This window comes from Bos mutus, chromosome 4, assembly GCF_027580195.1.
Source record: "Bos mutus isolate GX-2022 chromosome 4, NWIPB_WYAK_1.1, whole genome shotgun sequence".
Taxonomy (NCBI): Eukaryota; Metazoa; Chordata; class Mammalia; order Artiodactyla; family Bovidae; genus Bos; species Bos mutus.
The window spans coordinates 91305003-91324392 of record NC_091620.1 but is presented as its reverse complement, the minus strand read 5'-3'; the positions used below and the strand labels follow the sequence as shown (position 1 = coordinate 91324392).

The 19390-nt window shown below is 36.7% G+C and overlaps 1 protein-coding gene across 1 annotated transcript in view; it reads left to right on the top strand.

Moving 5' to 3' along the window:
- Positions 1 to 19390, top strand: part of HDAC9 (histone deacetylase 9) — an 810729-nt gene that overhangs the window by 328580 nt on the left and 462759 nt on the right. Inside the window, exons 3-6 of the mRNA XM_070369757.1 lie at positions 10623 to 10864; positions 14950 to 15100; positions 16072 to 16198; positions 18918 to 19039. Coding sequence (XP_070225858.1) covers positions 10623 to 10864; positions 14950 to 15100; positions 16072 to 16198; positions 18918 to 19039 — 642 coding nt within the window. The remainder of the gene's footprint in view (positions 1 to 10622; positions 10865 to 14949; positions 15101 to 16071; positions 16199 to 18917; positions 19040 to 19390) is intronic.

Sequence of the window (19390 nt, the reverse complement as noted above, 5' to 3'; positions counted from 1 at the left end):
AAGAATCTGTGTATAAAAATGGGATGGGGTGGGATTGGAATTCAGAAAGAGCTAATGTTTGTATGAGAAATCTCTGAGACATCAGAGAGCACGATGTGTTTAAGGACTGAAAGAATATTGTTGTGACTCAAATGAAGGGAGGAAAGCATATCATAGACATCATATTAAAGATTGGGGTTACACTGGTAGGTATTATCCAGGAAAGTGACAGAAGACTGCTTTCATAAGATAGGCAGTGATAGTAGAGAGCGCTTGATGAATTAAAAAAATATTTAAGAGTAGAAAAAATTATTTTTGTTGATTGTGTATGGATAATCTAAAGGGAAAAGAGTCAGATATCACTTTCGTGTTTTTTGGGTGCACAAACTGAGACCCGAGTTACTGGAGAAAAAACGGCATGAGACAGCTAAATGGAGTAATACTTCTGCTTTATTGACTATGCCAAAGCCTTTGACTGTGTGGATCACCACAAACTGTGGAAAATCCTTCAAGAGATGGGAATACCAGACCATCTTACCTGCCTCCTGAGAAATCTGTATGCATGTCAAGAAGCAACAGTTAGAACTGGACATGGAGCACAAGACTGATTCCAAATCAGGAAAGGAGTGTGTCAAGACTGTATATTGTCATCCTGCTTATTTAACTTATATTCAGAGTACATCATGTGAAATGCTGGGCTGGATGAAGCACAAGCTGGAATCAAGATTGCTGGGAGAAATATCAATAACCTCAGAAACACAGATGATGCCACCCTTATGACAGAAAGCAAAGAAGAACTAAAGAGCCTCTTGATGAAAGTGAAAGAGGAGAGTGAAAAAGTTGACTTAAAACTCAACATTCAGAAAACTAAGATTATGGCATCCATTCCCATCACTTCATGGCAAATAGATGGGGAAACAATGGAAACAGTGATTGAATTTATTTTGGGGGGCTCCAAAATCACTGCAGATGATTGACTGCTGCCATGAAATTAAAAGACACCTACTCCTTGGGAGAAAAGCTATGACAAACCTAGACAGCATATTAAAAAGCAGAGAGACATTTTGCCAACAAAGGTCCGTCTAGTCAAAGCTGTGGATTTTCAGGTAGTCATGTATGGATGTGAGAGATGGACTATAAAGAAAGCTGAGCGCCGAAGAGTTGATGCTTTTGAACTGTGGCTTATACATATATCGGTGGCAATTTTAGAATAGATGTTAGGCTAAAGAGAGAATGTCACTATACAGAAAGCAAATAAAGCCCTGAAAAAGAAAATATTAATATCTCCATTGAGAGTCCTGGAGAGAAAATAGAAGAGGGTCCAGGTGGGATTCTGGAGCATCAATATCACTGCATTTAATGCATCATGTTTTATACATTGGTTTATGGGTTGATGTACATAAGCACATGAGTTCTTGGAAGGCAGCCCCTTCTCTTATTGATTAAAATCTGTTTGGCATTTAATATTGCTTTACAAATATTCACTGAATAAAGGTATAAATGAAAAGTCATATGTCAACCTGATAATACTATAAGAATAGTGATTTTAATGTTATTTTAGATACGTACAGCCCTAAACAGTCTGATACTCTCTTTAGATAGTATTAACTACATTATACTTAAAGAATTTATGCTGGAATATAATTACTGAGGCAAAGAACTAGAGGAATGAGATAGAAACAGGCATCAGGCTTGGACCAGCTCTCTGTTAGCCTGATGCTATGATATAACCAACCCCTTGTGGATCACAACCTTGTTGTGGCAAAGGGGCTTGCATAACTCAGTCAAGTTATGAGCCATGCTGTGCAGGGCCACCCAGGACGGATGGATCATAGTGAAGAATTCTGACAAAATGTGGGAAAATCTGACAAAATCCTCAAAATCCCATTGAGGATGGGATGGCAAACTCCTTCAGCATTCTTGCCACAAGAATCCATGAACAGTGTGAAAAGAAAAAGATATGGCACTGAAAGATGAGCGCCCCCAGGTTGGAAAGTGTCCAGTTCGGAAAAGCGGAGGGTAATTACTGATAAGTGCAGGAAGAATGAAGAAGCTGGGTGGCCAAAGCAGGAATGATGCTCAGCTGTGGATGTGTCTGGTGGTGAAAGTAAAGTCCGATGCTGTCAAAAACAATATTGCATAGAACCCTGGAATATTAGGTCCATTAATCAAGGTAAACTGGACATGGCCCAGTAGGAGATGTCAAGAGTAAACATTGACATCTTAGGAATTAGTGAACTAAAATGACAAAAATGGGCAAATTTAATTCAGATGACCATTATATCTACTACTGTGGGCAAGAATCCCTTAGAAGAAATGGAGCAGCCCTTATAGTCAACAAAAAAATCCGAAATGCAGTATTTGGGTGTAGTCTCAAAATGACAGAATGGTCTCGGCTCATTTCCAAGAAAAATCTTTCAACATCACAGTAATCCAAGCCTATGCTATGCCCCAACCACTAATGTTGAAGAAGCTGAAGCTGACTGGTTTTATGAAGACCTACAAGACCTTCTAAGAACAACTCCAAAAAAAGATGTCAGCAAATTTGAAAAACTCAGCAGTGGCACAGGACTGGAAAAAGTCAGTTTTCATTCCAGTCCCAAAGAAGGACAATGCCAAAGAATGTACAAACTACCATACAATTATGCTTATTTCACATGCTACCAAGATTATGCTCAAAATCCTTCAAACTGGGCTTCAGCACTACATGAACTGAGAAATTCCAGATGTACATGCTGGATTTCAAAGAGGCAGAGGAACCAGAGATTAAATTGCCAACATTTGTTGGATCATGGAGAAAGAAAGGGAGTTCCAGAAAAACATCTACTGTATTCTTTGACAATGTGGATCAAAACAAACTGGAAAATTCTTAAAGAGATGGGAGTACCAGACCACCTTACCTGTCTCCTGAGGAATGGGTATGCGGGTTAAGAACAATAGTTAGAACTGGACATAGAACAACTGACTGATTCAAATTGGGAAAGGAGTGTGATAAGGTTGTGTATTGTCACCTTGCTTATTTAACTTCTATGCAGAGTACATCATGTGAAATGCCAGGATGGAATCACAAGCTGGAATCAAGATTGCCACGAGAAATATCAGCAACCTCAGATATGCAGATGATACCACTCTAATGGCAGAAAGTGGAGAGGAACTAACAGCCTCTCATTGAGGGTGAAAAAGCTGGCTTCAAACTCAACATTCAAAAAACTAAGACCATGGCATTTGGTCCTATCATTTAATGGCAAATAGATGGGGGAAAAGTGGAAGCAGTTGCCAATTTTCTTTTCTTGGGCCCCAAAGTCTCTGTGGTTGGTGACTACAGCCATGAAATTAAAAGATGCTTGCTCCTTCGAAGGAAAGTTATGACAGACCTAGACAGTGTATTGAAAAGCAGAGACATCATTGCCAACAAAGGTCCATATAGTCAAAGCTATAGATTTTCCAGTTGTCATGTATAGATGTGAGTGTTGGACCATGAAAAAGGTTGAGTACTGAAGAATTGATGCCTTCAAATTGTGGTGCTGGAGAAGATTTTTGAGACTTGGACTTCAAGGAGATCAAACCAGTCGATACTAAAGGAAATCAACTCTGGGTATTCATTGGAAGGACTGATGTTGAAGCTGAAGCTCCCAATACTTCGGCCACCTAATGCGAAGAGCTGACTCACTGGAAAAGACCTTGATGCTGGGAAAAATTGAAGGCCGAAAGAGAAGGGAGCAACAGAGGATGAACAACAACAGCAAAAATAACCAACAAGATATAAAGCATAAAAGTGTTCATAAAATTACAAAGTTCAATTGCTTTGGTTCCAAATCAATGTTAAAAGAAATGGGTTATGAAGGGTTAGTGGGATTTCAGAAAGAGAAATATCAAGGTGGTTTTGTGGCTGTAGTTCAGTCGCTCAGTCATGTCTGACTCTGCGACCCTATGGACTGCAGCACGCCAGGCTTCCCTTTCCTTCGCTGTCTCCCGGAGCTTGCTCACACACACATCCATGTCGGTGGTGCCATCCAACTAGCTTGTCCTCTGTTGTCCCCTTCTCCTCCTGCCTTCAGTTTTTCCCAGCATCAAGGTCTTTTCCAGTGGGTTGGTTCTTTGCATCAGGTGGCCAAAGTATCGGAGCTCCAGCTTCAGCATCAGTCCTTCCAATGAATATGCAGTGTTAATTTCCTTTAGGACGGACTGGTTGGACCTCCTTACAGTCCAAGGGACTCTGAAGAGTCTTCTCCAACACCACAGTTCAAAAGCATCAGTTCTTCAGCACTCAGTCTTCTTTAAGGTTCAGAGTGGTTTAAATGAATTTAAATCAGCCTTGTGAAGTCGAAGGAAGGAAAACTTTTAAGTTCTTCCATTTGTTTCCCAAAGCCCATGGATTCTACCAGAAAACCTGTCTTTGGTGATCAAGGTAACCAATAATGAGAAAGGGACAGTGAATCTAGAATCACAAAAGCCAGCTATCCCCCACTGCTGTGCAAGAGCAAAGTTTAACATTCTTCGGGGTAGGATTGACATCCTATGTGTGAAGTTGCATAAATACGACAAAGACTGTAGATGTTACTTACAGACCTTCTTCCATCCATTTTCCAAGACCTCTCCAATTTCAAGAAGGCTCACAGTGAAAATTGTATTTTAATACTTGAGTTAGCTGACCAAGTGATCAATAGAATTGTGTATGTGCATACAAAGAGTTTAAGACACAGTAAACCAGATAACTTCCTAATTGGCAGTGGGTGTCAGTGTTATTCCTTATTAATTTTGGTTTGGCCAGACAGTACAGAAATGGCAGGGCATGGCAGTACATACTATACAGAGCACGTAGCAATCTTTCTGGCACTTCTGACAAACGAGCATCAGTGAACATCTTGGTATTGAGCAGTTTCATAAATGACCTGGTATCATCAGGATACATGTAGACATATGTTAATAGGACCAGCCTTCCTTAGCGAAGCCTGCAAAAAAGAAATAGGAAAATATTAGTGAAAGACATCTATTCCTGATGAAATTTCATATAAATTCTTGCAGAGTTTTCCATATACTTAAACAGTTATTATAGGCTATACTTCGAAAAGAACCTGATCACACATTTCTGAGAGAGCTATTCCACATTATTTTTTGAACCCTGAACTACTGAGAAGCCCACTTACTTGACTGGGTGATTTTAAACAACAAAATGGTACAGCCAGCAGCCTTTTCCCATGGGTGGAGTCTGCAGGCCCAAACTCTCACAGATTTCTGTGCAGCAAAGGAGGAACAAAAGAAGCTGAACAGATGATCAAAGCAACATTTGTTTCCCCAGATCTGGCAATTGTTGTTCATATGTCCACCTGCGAGTGGTTTTGGTCAACCATTTCTTGGTATGAGAACTTAATTTCCACATAAACTGTCTCTGGGTAGCAGTGGAATGGAATGTCCTGAATATTAGCATAGCTGCTGTAACTATGAGTATTAACTGAGATATGTAGTTAAACATGGTTCCATTTTTGTCACAGTTTTTCAAGTCTCAACTTTTAACTAAATTGACACATATGAATTGGTGGGAGATTGTCCCTATGCCATTTTCTTTTTGTGAAAGCCTGTGCTTTGCACTACACTGCTTCGGAATCTCATTCAGAGGAACAGCATGAACAGGCTTCAACCATTGTTGTGATAGTTGTAAATGGTCAAAATTTGCATTCTTAGAATTTTTCCATTCGTGAGGTTTGCAAGTTATTCACTTAAAACATTCTTTAAATGGATGGCTTCTTGTTTGTAAGCCAGATGATAAAGAAGCAACCAGAGAGTCCTGTTATTGAACATAAGAAGATTCTTCCTATTTACCAGTGCCGTAAGTAATAGCATCTAAAGTGAAGATTTAAGCAACATGCCAAGGTACTGAGTTTTCTCAGTACTTTGAACTCTTTAATGGTCTTGGTATTTTAAAAAAAAGTATTTATTAAATTTAATTACAACTAAACAGGAATATGTATTGCTTAAATAAATATAGTTATCATACATATATATATGAGCTGGGATTTATATTTTGAAATGGAAGCTTTTCTGTGTCCATGTTTCTTAATAAACTAAAAACTATTTCTAAAAATTTCATGGATTGATAAATGCTAAACACAAGAAGGAATAACTGTCAAAGAATAATTGAGAAAGACACTGAGGAAAGAATGAGTAGAACTTTGTAAAGTGATAATAAGACTAGTTAATTTAGATGTGGAAAAGTTCCGACTGGGCATTTGGTATTAGAATAATAATATGTGTGTGTGTGTGTGTTTGTGTGTGTGTGTATCTTGGCGTGTATTTGAAATCTCAGACAAATAGTGGGTGAGTCCAAGTAAAGTTATATCTGTTAAGAAAATAGGATTTGATGGGACTTGCCTGGCAGTCCAGTGGTTAAGACTGTACTTCCAATGCAGGAGATGACGGAGTTTGATACCTGCTCAGAAAACTAAGATCCCACATGCTTCATGGCACAGCCAAAAAAAAAGAAAATTGGATTTGTTCCCTGGTGGCTCAGTTGGTAAAGAATCTGCCAGCAATGCAGCAGACCTGGGTTTGATCCCTGGGTCAGGAAGATCCCCTGGAGAAGGGAATGGCAACCCACTCCAGTATTCTTGCCTGGAAAATCCCTTGGACAGAGGAGCCTGGCAGGCTACAGTCCATGACACACTCACTTATAAGTAATGCTAACAGTCAAAGAGTCGGACACGACTGAGCAACAACAAATGTTAACACTACTATTTGTTATCATCAACTTCCTTCTAACTTATGTATCCCTGGCCACCTGTTCTAAGTAATTTGTAAGGACTTTGCATGTTCCTAGACAAGAAATGCAGTGGCACCCCACTCCAGTACTTTTGCCTGGAAAACCCCATGGATGGAGGAGCCTGGTAGGCTGCAGTCCATGGGGTCACTAGAGTCAGACATGACTGAGCGACTTCACTTTCACTTTTCACTTCATGCATTGGAGAAGGAAATGGCAACCCACTCCAGTGTTCTTGCCTAGAGAATCCCAGGGATGGGGAAGCCTTGTGGGCTGCCGTCTATGGGGTCGCATAGAGTCGGACACGACTGAAACGACTTAGCAGCAGCAGCAGCAGACAAGAAATGCTGTGAACAGTGATGATTCCTTTTCCTCATTGATAAAGCTGGTTGTTATTTTTTCCTTGTAAGTTGATTATTTCTAATTATGATAATACAACAGCTGTTAACAGTGACCTTTCTTTCACATTTTGTGATGTGTAGGTGACTGTAACTTGTTGAAACTCAGCCCTGGTATTGTGTTACTATTATTGTTCCTGGGGAGGCTTATTAGCCTGTCACCGAAGATGTAAGAAAAATCCATCTTCCCTTTTGGAATATGATGAGCCTTTGTCACCCACAATGCAATTAATGTTAAAAATAGAAAGAATGGTTATGATATGATTATGATTAGACAGAGATGAGCTATTGTCCAAGTAACAGGAACTGATCCAGCAGGCCAGAGATGACCTACACAGAACCATCAGTTTGCTGATTGCCATTTCTCTCTGAGTTTGATGAAATATTCATGCCTTTGCTCTCCTCTCTGCAAGCACTATTGATTTCTTGTATAAACGCTGCTATATTTAGTCTAGACAAATGGAATGTGGATTGCTGCTGAATAAATTGGATGAAAGACTGGGATCTTGCCTGCCGCTTTCTCTCAGTCTTGGGCAATTATTTATAATCAAGGGCAGTTTTTGTAAGTTGAGGGTGATTTTTCACAATTTAGTGATTAGTCTCTGAACAAAGGCAAGCAGTTAGACACAATCATTTCTGTTGGGATAGCAGGTTAAGAAGTCAAATTACCCTTTGAGTCTTAGACTAGCTGTATCAGAGAGTTCTGGGACTCTTTTCTCCTTATCTTTTTTGTTTTCTTTTTTGGGGGTTGGGAATTGATGATTATAGTTTACAGATAATAAGAATGCCAGAAAGAAGAGATTCCAGGTCTCTTGAAATTTTACATTTTGTGTTCATAGGGTTAAATATGTTTATTGAGATGTCCATGTAAATACTGAGGCTTTATTTTGGCCTTTTGGGTGTAGAAATGAAGTATATCATTAACAGCCATTGCTTTTGATTGGAATAATGCCACCTCCATAAATTAATACTCAAAATCTCATGTTACTCCAAAGCCTTAATTGACAGTTCTACATTGGACAGTGTAACCAAAGATCTTACAGGCCCTCATTCTCACTGAGTTTCAGACTTGTCAAAGTTAATATTTTTTCTTTTGCAAGTATCATGTTTTAGAAGATACTGTCCACCAAACTATGGTTTATTAATAAATCATTTTTCCATTTTCATTAAAATGACATGTCAGTACCATTACTGCAAACTCTTCTGATCTGTATGTTGAAAAATCACCAGTGTTGTCAACCAAGATTGATAACAGGTTGCCCACATCCAGTGCACAGTCATGCCTCTTCACGCAAACCTCTGTGTACACACAATTCACATGGTAAGCAAGATATTAATATTTCATTTAGTGTTTGAAGCCTTAATTTCTACAAACAATTTCTGTTAGCCTTTCTTAACTTGCTGAAAATAGCTCTTAAATTCACATGGAATATTAACTTCATAGTTTCCAACCGGCAATCTGCAAATTTAAGTTACTCAGGGTAGGAGTCAGAGCATTAGATGCAATTGTAAAAATATGAAAAAATAGGGGGAAATTGCTCATATTTCCACCTAAAATACAACTTTCTTTTGTTTTCTGTCTCACCAGTCTTAGCTAGTAAAATTCAGAGATTAATACCATTAAATCTCCAGTAGAATATATGCTCAATGAAGACTAGAGTTTTTTTGTCTTTTTGTTTTACTAATAAACCCAAACATGTAGAATCAACTTGGGAATTTAAGGTTCTCAATAAATGTATATTGACTAAGTTAAATTCTAGTTGAAGAGTTACCAGAGGGTATATGTCACTTTTATTATTGTTCTTTCAGTTAATGTTGTAACAGCATTTTTCCTGTTCCCATAAACATTATTTTTAATGATTACATATTTTCCATGAAATAGATGTGACATATTTTACTAGACATCTCCTTGTAGTTGATGATTTCAATTAAAATAATAATACTTTAGTTAACAATATGACATCGGACTGTTTCTTCCTATGTTAATTTTATTTCCTTAAGATATATTCCAAGAGTTGGCAAACCTGAATCAAATGGTAGAAATATTTAATTCCTCTTGCTACCTGTCACCAAATTGTGATATCACATATCACTTTTTAGGTAGTTTTAAACTGATTGGCAGTGCCACTTGCAATATAGAGTTGTCTGCGTGGTCGTATGTTTGCCCTGTTGTACATACATATATGCATATATGTGAATCACATATATGTTCCCTTGTCTATGGAATTCTCCAGGCAAGAATACTGGAGTGAGTAGCCATTCCCTTCTCCAGCTGAATATGATACTTAATAATTAGAAAATGATGCCTTATTTTGATTTAAAATTTGCATTTCTTTACTTTAGTGAAGGTGGATTTTTTATTTATTTAGCTATATTTGTTTTCTTGCCTTAAATATTTTCTAGAAGTTTTAGTGTTTTTATTTTCTAATATTTAATAGAAATCATACACAATTTTATTTTCATATTTACTCCTAATATTTTTGTTTGCTTATTCTCACAGTGTTCATGATTTATTCTAATACACAGTAAATTCCGCTTTTACATAATTTAAAAAAGCATTTATTGAGAAGTATGCTGAATGTTGTTAGTCTTTGAATTATATTATTTAATCCTTTTAACAACTCTGTGTTGTTACTGTTAATGGTAATTATCTCCATTTTACATGTGAGGAAACTGAGACCCAGAGAAATTAAATAACACACTCAGGATAACACAGTTACCCAGAAGGTAACACATCCTTTTATGTGTTATGGGAACAGGCATTTAGGTTTAAAGCAGAGTTTGAAAATTGGCAACCTGTATGTCAAGGTCCATTTACAGAAGCATGTTTTTCCAGTTCCCATAATTTAAAAAAAATTCCAATTATTTAATTGAAAATTAGGTAACTTCTGTCTACACTGGGTCTGTATTTGCTTTCTACTCACCATTTCCCACATTTTAGTATGCAGATTTGTACTTTTCTTTGCTAAGTTCTGTAGCCCTGCAAATACACTATTTTATAAGCTTTCCTTCTTTATTTTATAAGCTTTACTTCTTGAGGAATGTATCTTCTGATTACAAACAAAAATGTTTGTAAGTGTACAAGTTTGTTTGTGTTAGAAGTTTTCTAATATCACATGGCATCTTTTCCTCAATAATGTTGCATTTTTTGTCTTAAGTCAACTTGAATTTGACCAGTGGTCCAGTAGAATAAGTGTTATAAATGAACAACTTTTATACCTGTGAATCTTTGGAGTCATCTCTTTGAAAAAGGGAAATGTGAAAGATTTCATGGCAAAGTACAAAGTGCTAGCTGAAAATCAGCATTTTATCAAATCTAATATACAGAAGACCTTTTTATTATTCTTGTAAAAAAACAGAACTAAATTTATTGGTACATTGAAAGAAATCTAGTAGGGTATAGTGTCTTTCACTTCTAATTTGTTTCCAGATCAGTGTGCTAATCTTCTGTCCTCTGTCACCCACCCCCACCTCTTTTTTGGTTTCTCCAGTCGATGTGAAGTCAGAGGTTCCTGTGGGCCTGGAGCCCATCTCGCCTTTAGACCTAAGGACAGACCTCAGGATGATGATGCCCGTGGTGGACCCTGTTGTCCGTGAGAAGCAACTGCAGCAGGAGTTACTCCTCATCCAGCAACAGCAGCAGATCCAGAAGCAGCTTTTGATCGCAGAGTTTCAGAAGCAGCATGAGAACTTGACACGGCAGCACCAGGCTCAGCTTCAGGAGCATATCAAGGTAGCAAGCGTTTCCTTGTCTCTGACTATTGACTCTGGGAGTCTGGCCATAACATGGGCATAAGAGGGAGCAAAGTGGGGATGTTTCATTCTGAAAAGATATGGATTCATGGCTGGGAGGAAACTGGGGTTGTACAAGTGAAAACCTAGAGTAAGTAAAAAGAATCCTGGCAAAAGTCCTGCTTTGCTTCTTGGAGAGGAGCTTCTACAACTCCTTTATCTGTTAGTTTATAGCATCAATATCTGGAAATAGTAACTTCTTACCCTTTTTAAGATTCTCTTCTACATGATTTTGTCCATTTGCCACATCTACTCTCCATCAAGAAGAACCATGAGCCTGAGGAGCTACATTTTATGTGTCTAAAGAATCTACATATACTATTTACCAGAGAGGATAAATTAATCACATTATGTGAAGAGAGAGCCTTTACTTTTTATTTTTTTTATTTTTGTCTTTGGTCTATAAGTAGATGTCCTGGATATACCCTAATCTTCCTTATGGAAAAAACTTCATAATGTATTCATTCCAAATAATAACATAATGAAAAACTGGATAGAATTATATATATATATGTGTATGTGTGTAAGAAACTGGTACAGATGTTTTCAGTGTTTTTATTTAAGTCTAATAGATTAGATAAGAATTTATTGAAAGAATTTTGGGAGTAGTTGATAATTTGAGACCCAAGTCGTTTAATTAAATTATTCTAGGAGAATTATGTTCATATCCCAGAGTTTTTTGTGATTGACTATTTTAAGATCATTCTAGATGTGTTTGTATCTATTTAGTCTCTTGTATCATCCAAGATAAGTATTACTTCAGTTTTATTTGTAAATGTCTTTCAACTTCTTGACAAAGCTATTTAAAACAAAGCTATTTTGGTCTGACTTAGTAGATACTTACTTTGAATTTATTATGACAGTAATATAAAGCAGCAAATATTTATAATAAAGTTTTTTATGTCCAACTCCTTCAAAAAATGACTTAACTATATTAATATATTATTATAATAAGGTAATATGATATTATTTCATACTTTATTATATTATATTATAGGCACTTGATCTTTTACTCACTTGAATATCAAGTACAAACACATTTACATGGTGTTAATATAGATAATTAATCTATGTTAGTATTATAAACTTTTACCATACTGATTATTATAGTGTCTGAGAAGGTTAAGATGCTTTTTCCTCCCTATGTTCCTTGTTTCGTAACTCCTTAGCCAGCAGGCCTATTTTATCTTATTTTTCAAAAAAAGCTCTTTGATATCTGATATAAACTGTAATATTTTTTTCCTTTAACTAAAAGAACTTTACTAAAAGAACTCTTCCCGTTATTGATCTGTAAGATACCCTAAAAATAAGAATGAGGATTTTAAGTCCCATATGGAATCATGGCTATATATTCTGCAGTGTAGGAAACCTTCATTTAGTTTATAGACCTTTTTTTTTTAATGATTCTTAAACATTATTTCGGAGAAGGCAATGGCACCCCACACCAGTACTCTTGCCTGGAAAATCCCATGAGCAGAGGAGCCTGGTAGGCTGCAGTCCATGGGGTCGCTAAGAATTGGACACGACTGAGTGACTTCACTTTCACTTTTCACTTTCATGCATTGGAGAAGGAAATGGCAACCCACTCCAGTGTTCTTGCCTGGAGAATCCCAGGGACGGCGGAGCCTGGTGGGCTGCCGTCTATGGTGTCGCACAGAGTCGGACACGACTGAAGTGACTTAGCAGCAGCAAACATTATTTCAGTTTGACCTTTGAGACATTAATAGTAACAGTGATGTCTAGATTCCTTTCTTCAATAATTCTAGACATTTTAAGATGGCAGTGATGAATGAGTACAAAATTTATATTCTTCACCATACTTTAAGATTTACATAACTATCTGGTTCATTTTGTCGTGTTTTACAAGCCATGTTGCCCTGAATATTGGACAGTACTAACAAGTTACAGCTTCATATGCATCTTTTCATTTATGTTTGATGCCTTTTATAGTTGTAAAGATCAATATTAAAAATTTAAAGTAATTTGATTTTACTCAAAAGTTAATAGTAGCAAGTAGGTAATTCTTATTTTGCCCCCAAACAAAGTAGTATATAGCAGGTTTATTGACATCTGGAAAATACTGGATAAGGGGGGAGAAAAATGATTCTGAGATAGCTAAATGGAAAACTTAGTTTTTGGAATGATTTTTTAGATTAAGTTGCTTTTTCAGAAACTAAAGATACACTTAAAATTTCCTTTTAAGTTTAAAAAGTGTTTTTGCTTTAATTTCTTTTTAACTTTACTGTTTTGTATTATATATTATAAGGCTAAAAGTTGATGCTTTTAACATTCATTTAGTTTTTTTTTTTTTTTAATAAGAAAGACACAGCATGATGCTTTACTTATTTATATTAGTGTTTTGAATCTTTGGCTTTTATAATCAACATCTGTTGAATTAGATGCTGTTGTCCCATTTTTCCACCTAGTAATCTGAGGCTCAGAGAAATACTGTAACTTGCCCAGGGTAACATAGCCAGTAAAGATTTGTAATCTTGCCTTGTCTGCCTCCAAAGCTGCTACTTCATTCCGCCTCTGTGTTGGACTAGAATATCTGAAATTGGAGGAGTGAATTTTTTTTCAAACCTCATTCCTTCAATCCTCAGCAATGAATAGTAGCTGTGAAAATTAAATTCTGTGCTTTTCTAGATGCCTAAGAGAGATTAATATTCATTTCCTTTTGGGCTTTGGGTGGCACTTAAATCAATTTGACCAACCCCAGTATCTGTATAGAACTAACATTTAAGGCAAAGTTTAAGCAGAATTATGAAATTTTTTGTTAGAAAAGAGAATTATTAAGAGACTAGTAGAGCACATCCAGAATGCCAGAGATTGTAATATGGAAGGAAACCAGCAATGCTTCTAACCATGTCCTGGGACAAGAGAAGCTATCATGTTTGACATGCAGAGTTGGCTTCCTGTTGCTCCACAATAATTCTTATGCCATTCCACATAATTTTTTTTTTGTTACTTTTCAGTGTAAATTTCAGAGTCTTAGGCACCTATCTCATATAAACAGCAAATTATACTAACTTTATTAGTATCAAAGCAAAATTATATTGTTCAAACTTGCAACCTAAATTTCATATGCATTTTGAACATAATGCATGAGGGAGATTATTTCTCTGTCTTATATCTGAGGAATCCATGCTCTGAGTAGCTTAGTAAATTGTCTGGATCTTGTATCTAGCAATGTCAGAGCCTAGTAGAACTCAGTCTTGAGCTATTCCTCAGTGGGCACATTTACAATTATTCCTTGATGTATGTTTAACAGTCTGAGAAAATTGAAAACTCAAATGGATTTTAAGAATGCTTTATATTCATGTTGTACCTTATGTAGAAGTGAATTCAAGAGACTCAAACAGCCAAACAGTAGTGCATCAAAGTGTACTCTTGTGGAAGTGATTACTTCTTGACCAGTCTGTAACTGAGTTTTGTGTGCTGAGTGAACTAATTAATTAGACTTGCTACTTTGAGAAAATAGCTTGTGATGGATTTAGGGATTGTATTCATCTATTAAAAACCTTCTCTGTAAGGTTTTGAAACTTTTAGCCTTCATTTTATTTCAGATGTATTTTCCCCAAATTAATTCATATCTCACTATTCTGCTCAGTTTGATTATGTTCATACTGTTTCTTAGGATAAGAAGTTAAGATTTCAGTTGTTTATGTTGTGAGGGACTTGGTAAAACAGACTTCTGGAAAATTCCTGGCTTTCTTTGCTGTATCATATATTACAGATGCACAAAGAAAAGTCACTCAAGGAACTGAAGATCTGAGTGAATTCGGTAATATTCTGATAGGACGGCATAGGTAATGAAGCTACCTAAAAACTTGCTTGTTAATGACAGTAAAACAATTAATGGCATTAGTTGCTTGTCTTCAGATTTCAATAATATACAAAAAAAAAGGGTAAAATGTAAAGTAAATAGTAGTAAGTTCCAAAAGCTCATAACATTTCGATTTTGGTCATTGATGACTATGAAGCCTAAAGAAATTGCACACTCTCATGTCTTTCTCTTCTCGCAAGTTGCAACAGGAACTTCTAGCCATAAAACAGCAGCAAGAACTGCTAGAAAAGGAGCAGAAACTGGAGCAGCAGAGGCAAGAACAGGAAGTAGAGAGGCATCGCAGAGAACAGCAGCTTCCTCCTCTCAGAGGCAAAGATAGAGGACGAGAAAGTAAGAGGCACCAGGGTAAAAGATGGATCTCTTCCCTCATCTTTAGCTGACTGTAATTCAGAAAGGAGCCTGATAAAGAGTGGAATTAAACTTGTCAAAATTGTCTGTGTTTAAGTAAAAGAATAAATTATGGGCCCAAATGTAAAGCTTTGACATTCACATGTCAGCTGTCTGCATTCAGTCTACAGGCATCTTTGGAAGTAAACTTAACCTTGTTTGGCAAAGATGATAATATCTTTTATTTTGTACCTTAAAAATAACGTTATGCTAAAGCAATATGGCTATGCCATTGTGTTTCATAATAAACTTACTTCCACATTACTCCACCTTCTTCCCATTCAAGTAGTGATTGCTCTTTAATAAGTCAAGCCTTGTCTCATTTAACTTTTAAGTACCCAGACTTTGGAAAGATTTAAAGTAGAACTTGTGTTTAAAAAAAAAAAAAAAACTATCCACAAGAGGGAGACAGATCCAAATAATTCCCCTGCATGAGGTCAGTTCAAAATCAGGTCGTAGCAAGGTTTAAAATGTGATGACTTGAACTGAAATTGTCAGCATTATTTATTTGTTTAATGCTCAAAAGTTTTTTTTCTTTAAAGTTAGTTTTTGAAAACTGGAAATTCAGAAGAGCTCATTTTAATGTGTTTAATCACTTATATCGTCCCCCAAGATTCCTGACTTTTAAAAAACAGTGCTTTGCTCCTCAGCAGTATTTTTTAAAGCTAGGAAAAAACTACTATTAATTCTGGGAATCCCCGTTCTGTAAAAGCAATTAAATCATCGGAGGTCTTTTGAAAATTGGCAGTTGAAGCAGTAGTTATGAAACATTACTATGTCATTTTCTAAAGCCTGTTTAGACTCTCGTTTTTTCTTTTAATAGGAAAACTCATATGCTGTGACCAGTAATATTCCAGAGGCAGGAAAGGACAGAACCCCAAATCACCATCTGTTTCTGTGTGTGTGTGTTTCAGGGGCAGTGGCAAGTACAGAAGTAAAGCAGAAGCTTCAAGAATTCCTGTTGAGTAAATCAGCAACAAAAGACACTCCAACTAATGGAAAAAATCATTCCGTGAGCCGCCATCCCAAGCTCTGGTACACGTATGTTCAGCGTTTGGCTTTCTTCATCCCCAGGGGTAAAGATCACAGGTTCTCAATTCAGCCGACCTGGGCACAGATCCCTGGCCTGCCAAGTTCTGAGCTATATGGCCAAGGGCAAGTTCCTTGAATTCTCTAATGCTTGGAATATTTCTCCGTAAAAAAGAGGATTTCTGGAAAGGTCCTGTAAAATAATGTGGTAAAGTGTGTAACAGAGATTAGCTCTTAAATAAGTGTTAGCAAGTACCACCTTGAGGGCTAGAAAGTATTATGCATGTTCTTTGCCAAATGAATAACTGATAAATGTAAGGTGGGGCATAGAAATTAATTCATATTTTGCATTTTTCTATTCTCAGATGGTACATCTGATATCTTTACAATAATTTCTTAAGATTTGGCTGGTTGAGATTTTATTTTACTTGGCTTGATATAAGATGGAGATCTGAGTTATTTTTTAAAAGTCCAGAAGATTTTTGACATAATTAAAAAAAAATAATAAAAAGGAAGACATATGAAGGAAGAGAAGGGAAGACAAGAAAAGTAGCTGACTGATACATCTATGTTTTCAGTGATCAGTTTACCCCTGCTACTGCTGCTCAGTCACTTCAGTCGTGTCCGACTCTGTGTGACCCCATAGACGGCAGCCCACCAGGCTCCCCCGTCCCTGGGGTTCTCCAGGCAAGAACACTGGAGTGGGTTGCCATTTCCTTCTCCAGTGCATGAAAGTGAAAATTGAAAGGGAAGTCGCTCAGTCGTGTCCGACTCTTCACGACCCCATGGACTGCAGCCTTCCAGGCTCCTGCGTCCATGGGATTTTCCAGGCGAGATTACTGGAGTGGGGTGACCCTGAAAAATGAGAGTAGATTGGTTTTTAACATATAAATTGATACATTATACACTGTGGTATTACAGTTTTTTATGCAACCATATTTCTCCAAGTCCAGTGCAACACACAGTTCTTTCTGTAAAGTATGAGGGAGGTGGTATTTTTAAAGAATCAGGAGAAAAACTGATGGCAAAGCATATTTCAATATAGACTAATAGATTATACTTTCATCTCTCTCATATCTCTTCCTTGATGGCTCAGATGGTAAAAGTGTCTGCCTACAATGCAGGAGACCAGGGTTTGATCCCTGGGTTGGGAAGATCCCCTGGAGAAGGAAATGGCAGCCCACTTTAGTAGTCTTGCCTGGAAAATCCCATGGATGGAGAAGGCTGGTAGTCTACAATGCATGGGATCTCAAAGAGTCAGACACAACTGAGTGACTTCGCTTTCACCTCTCATATTTATAAAATATGTTTAGGATTTTATACTTACATATTTTTAATTACTCACATCATAAGGATAAGGGAGTATATGCTTGATTATTTGATACTCTGTTATCTTGACATTTCAAGCATGCCAGGAGTTCTGTCTAAAGAGTTATTGTTTTTCTAATTCTGTCTTATAAGTATCTTCCCATTTCTGCATCCGAAAACAAAAAGGTAAATAAGGCAGATTCCAGAATGCTATATAAATAATTTTTAATAATTTACAGAATTTTTATCATGCACGTCGATTGACTTGAAAAACCAATCTCTGAAGAAAATTTCCACATGTTCAATCAACATCAAAAATATTGAAAAACAAATTTTGTTGTATATATATATACATATATACAACAAGTTACATATATAATTTATAACTAATTCATATCCCTTCTAAGTTAAAGCCTCTTTTAAGAAAAGATACTTCCTTTTTTTAAAAGTGGGAAGCAGCTACATGCAAACAACTTGTCAGCTGAAAATTCTTTAGCTGTTCCCTTGGGTATATTTGATATGGCTCTCCAATGTTACTTAGCAATCTTTTTTTTTTTTTTTGTACTGAACAGTAGGATCCAACTCCTGGATAGCTAGCCATAAGTCATTAATTTGTGAAATCTGAACTTAATACTTTTTTTTGTCAATAGTGATCAGATGAAATATCCTCACACTAGTTATCTTGAGACTGTTGATTCAAAGAAATAATACTGGTAGAATCATCATGGTGTTGATACTATGTCCTATCTAATGTTTGCTTCATATATAATGATTATAAATGTTTATATTGGCTGAGTAGTCTATGTTCAGTCCTGAACTATTCTCCAGTGACACAACTTTATCTCTTTCACTTGTATTAATGCCGGAAAGATAACACATTTTGAGAGTTCAGTTTCATACAAAGAAGAATGTGTCTTCAGTCTTTACCTTGGAACTGCTGTCAAAGTCAGGAAACCTGGGTCTCTTGGCATAGTACTCTCTCCATGTACTTTCATGGGCTACCTAGCAATTTTTAAAAACTGAAGTCCTTCTCTGTGTTTACTTTTACCTGGGTTGTTCTGCATAGTTGACCAAAAAGGATTCAGATGATGACTTTTCCATTAATGTGGCTCTTAAGAAAACACACATAATAATCTCAGATACCAAAACTCAAGCTCTTTGTAAATTCTGTCTTTTAGTGAAGCAAACTTTTCTATGTGGCCACATGACCAAACACACAGTGGGCATTCTTGGGCATCCTGCATCATTCTATAACATACTGCTAAAGTGAACTTGGTTACGTGAGGCTGTGGTTTGTACACACTAAAAAGGAAGAGCATAAACACAGCTGAGATACGTGTTGCAGCACATGCAACTGATTATTGCTGACTAGTGTGCAGTAAAAACTCCAGGACAAATGGTGAGCCCTCTTTTTCTTTTGTAGGGCTGCCCACCACACGTCATTGGATCAAAGCTCTCCACCCCTGAGTGGAACACCTCCATCCTACAAATACACATTACCTGGAGCACAAGATGCAAAGGATGATTTCCCCCTTCGAAAAACTGGTAAGTCAGTTTCACAAGAAGACTTCACTTGCTCTTCCATAGCATTCCTTGTAGTTTTATTTTGCCATACGTCTAGAGGAATGTCAGAGGATTTGTAATCATAGCTATTAGACTCTCCAACCTCTGCCCTCAGCAGAAGCAAATATGTACGTGTGCGTACACACACACTCCTATTTCTGTTAATACATCAATTCATTCGATATATTATCAAAGTAGTTTTTTGATTAATCACATTTAGATTTTAGACAAATTATTTTCTTATTAGCAATGATGAGGAGAATTAAATAAAATAGAAGCTTGATTTCTCAGAAAATGTAAATCTCCATTAATGAGGACCTCTGTAGTTTCCTC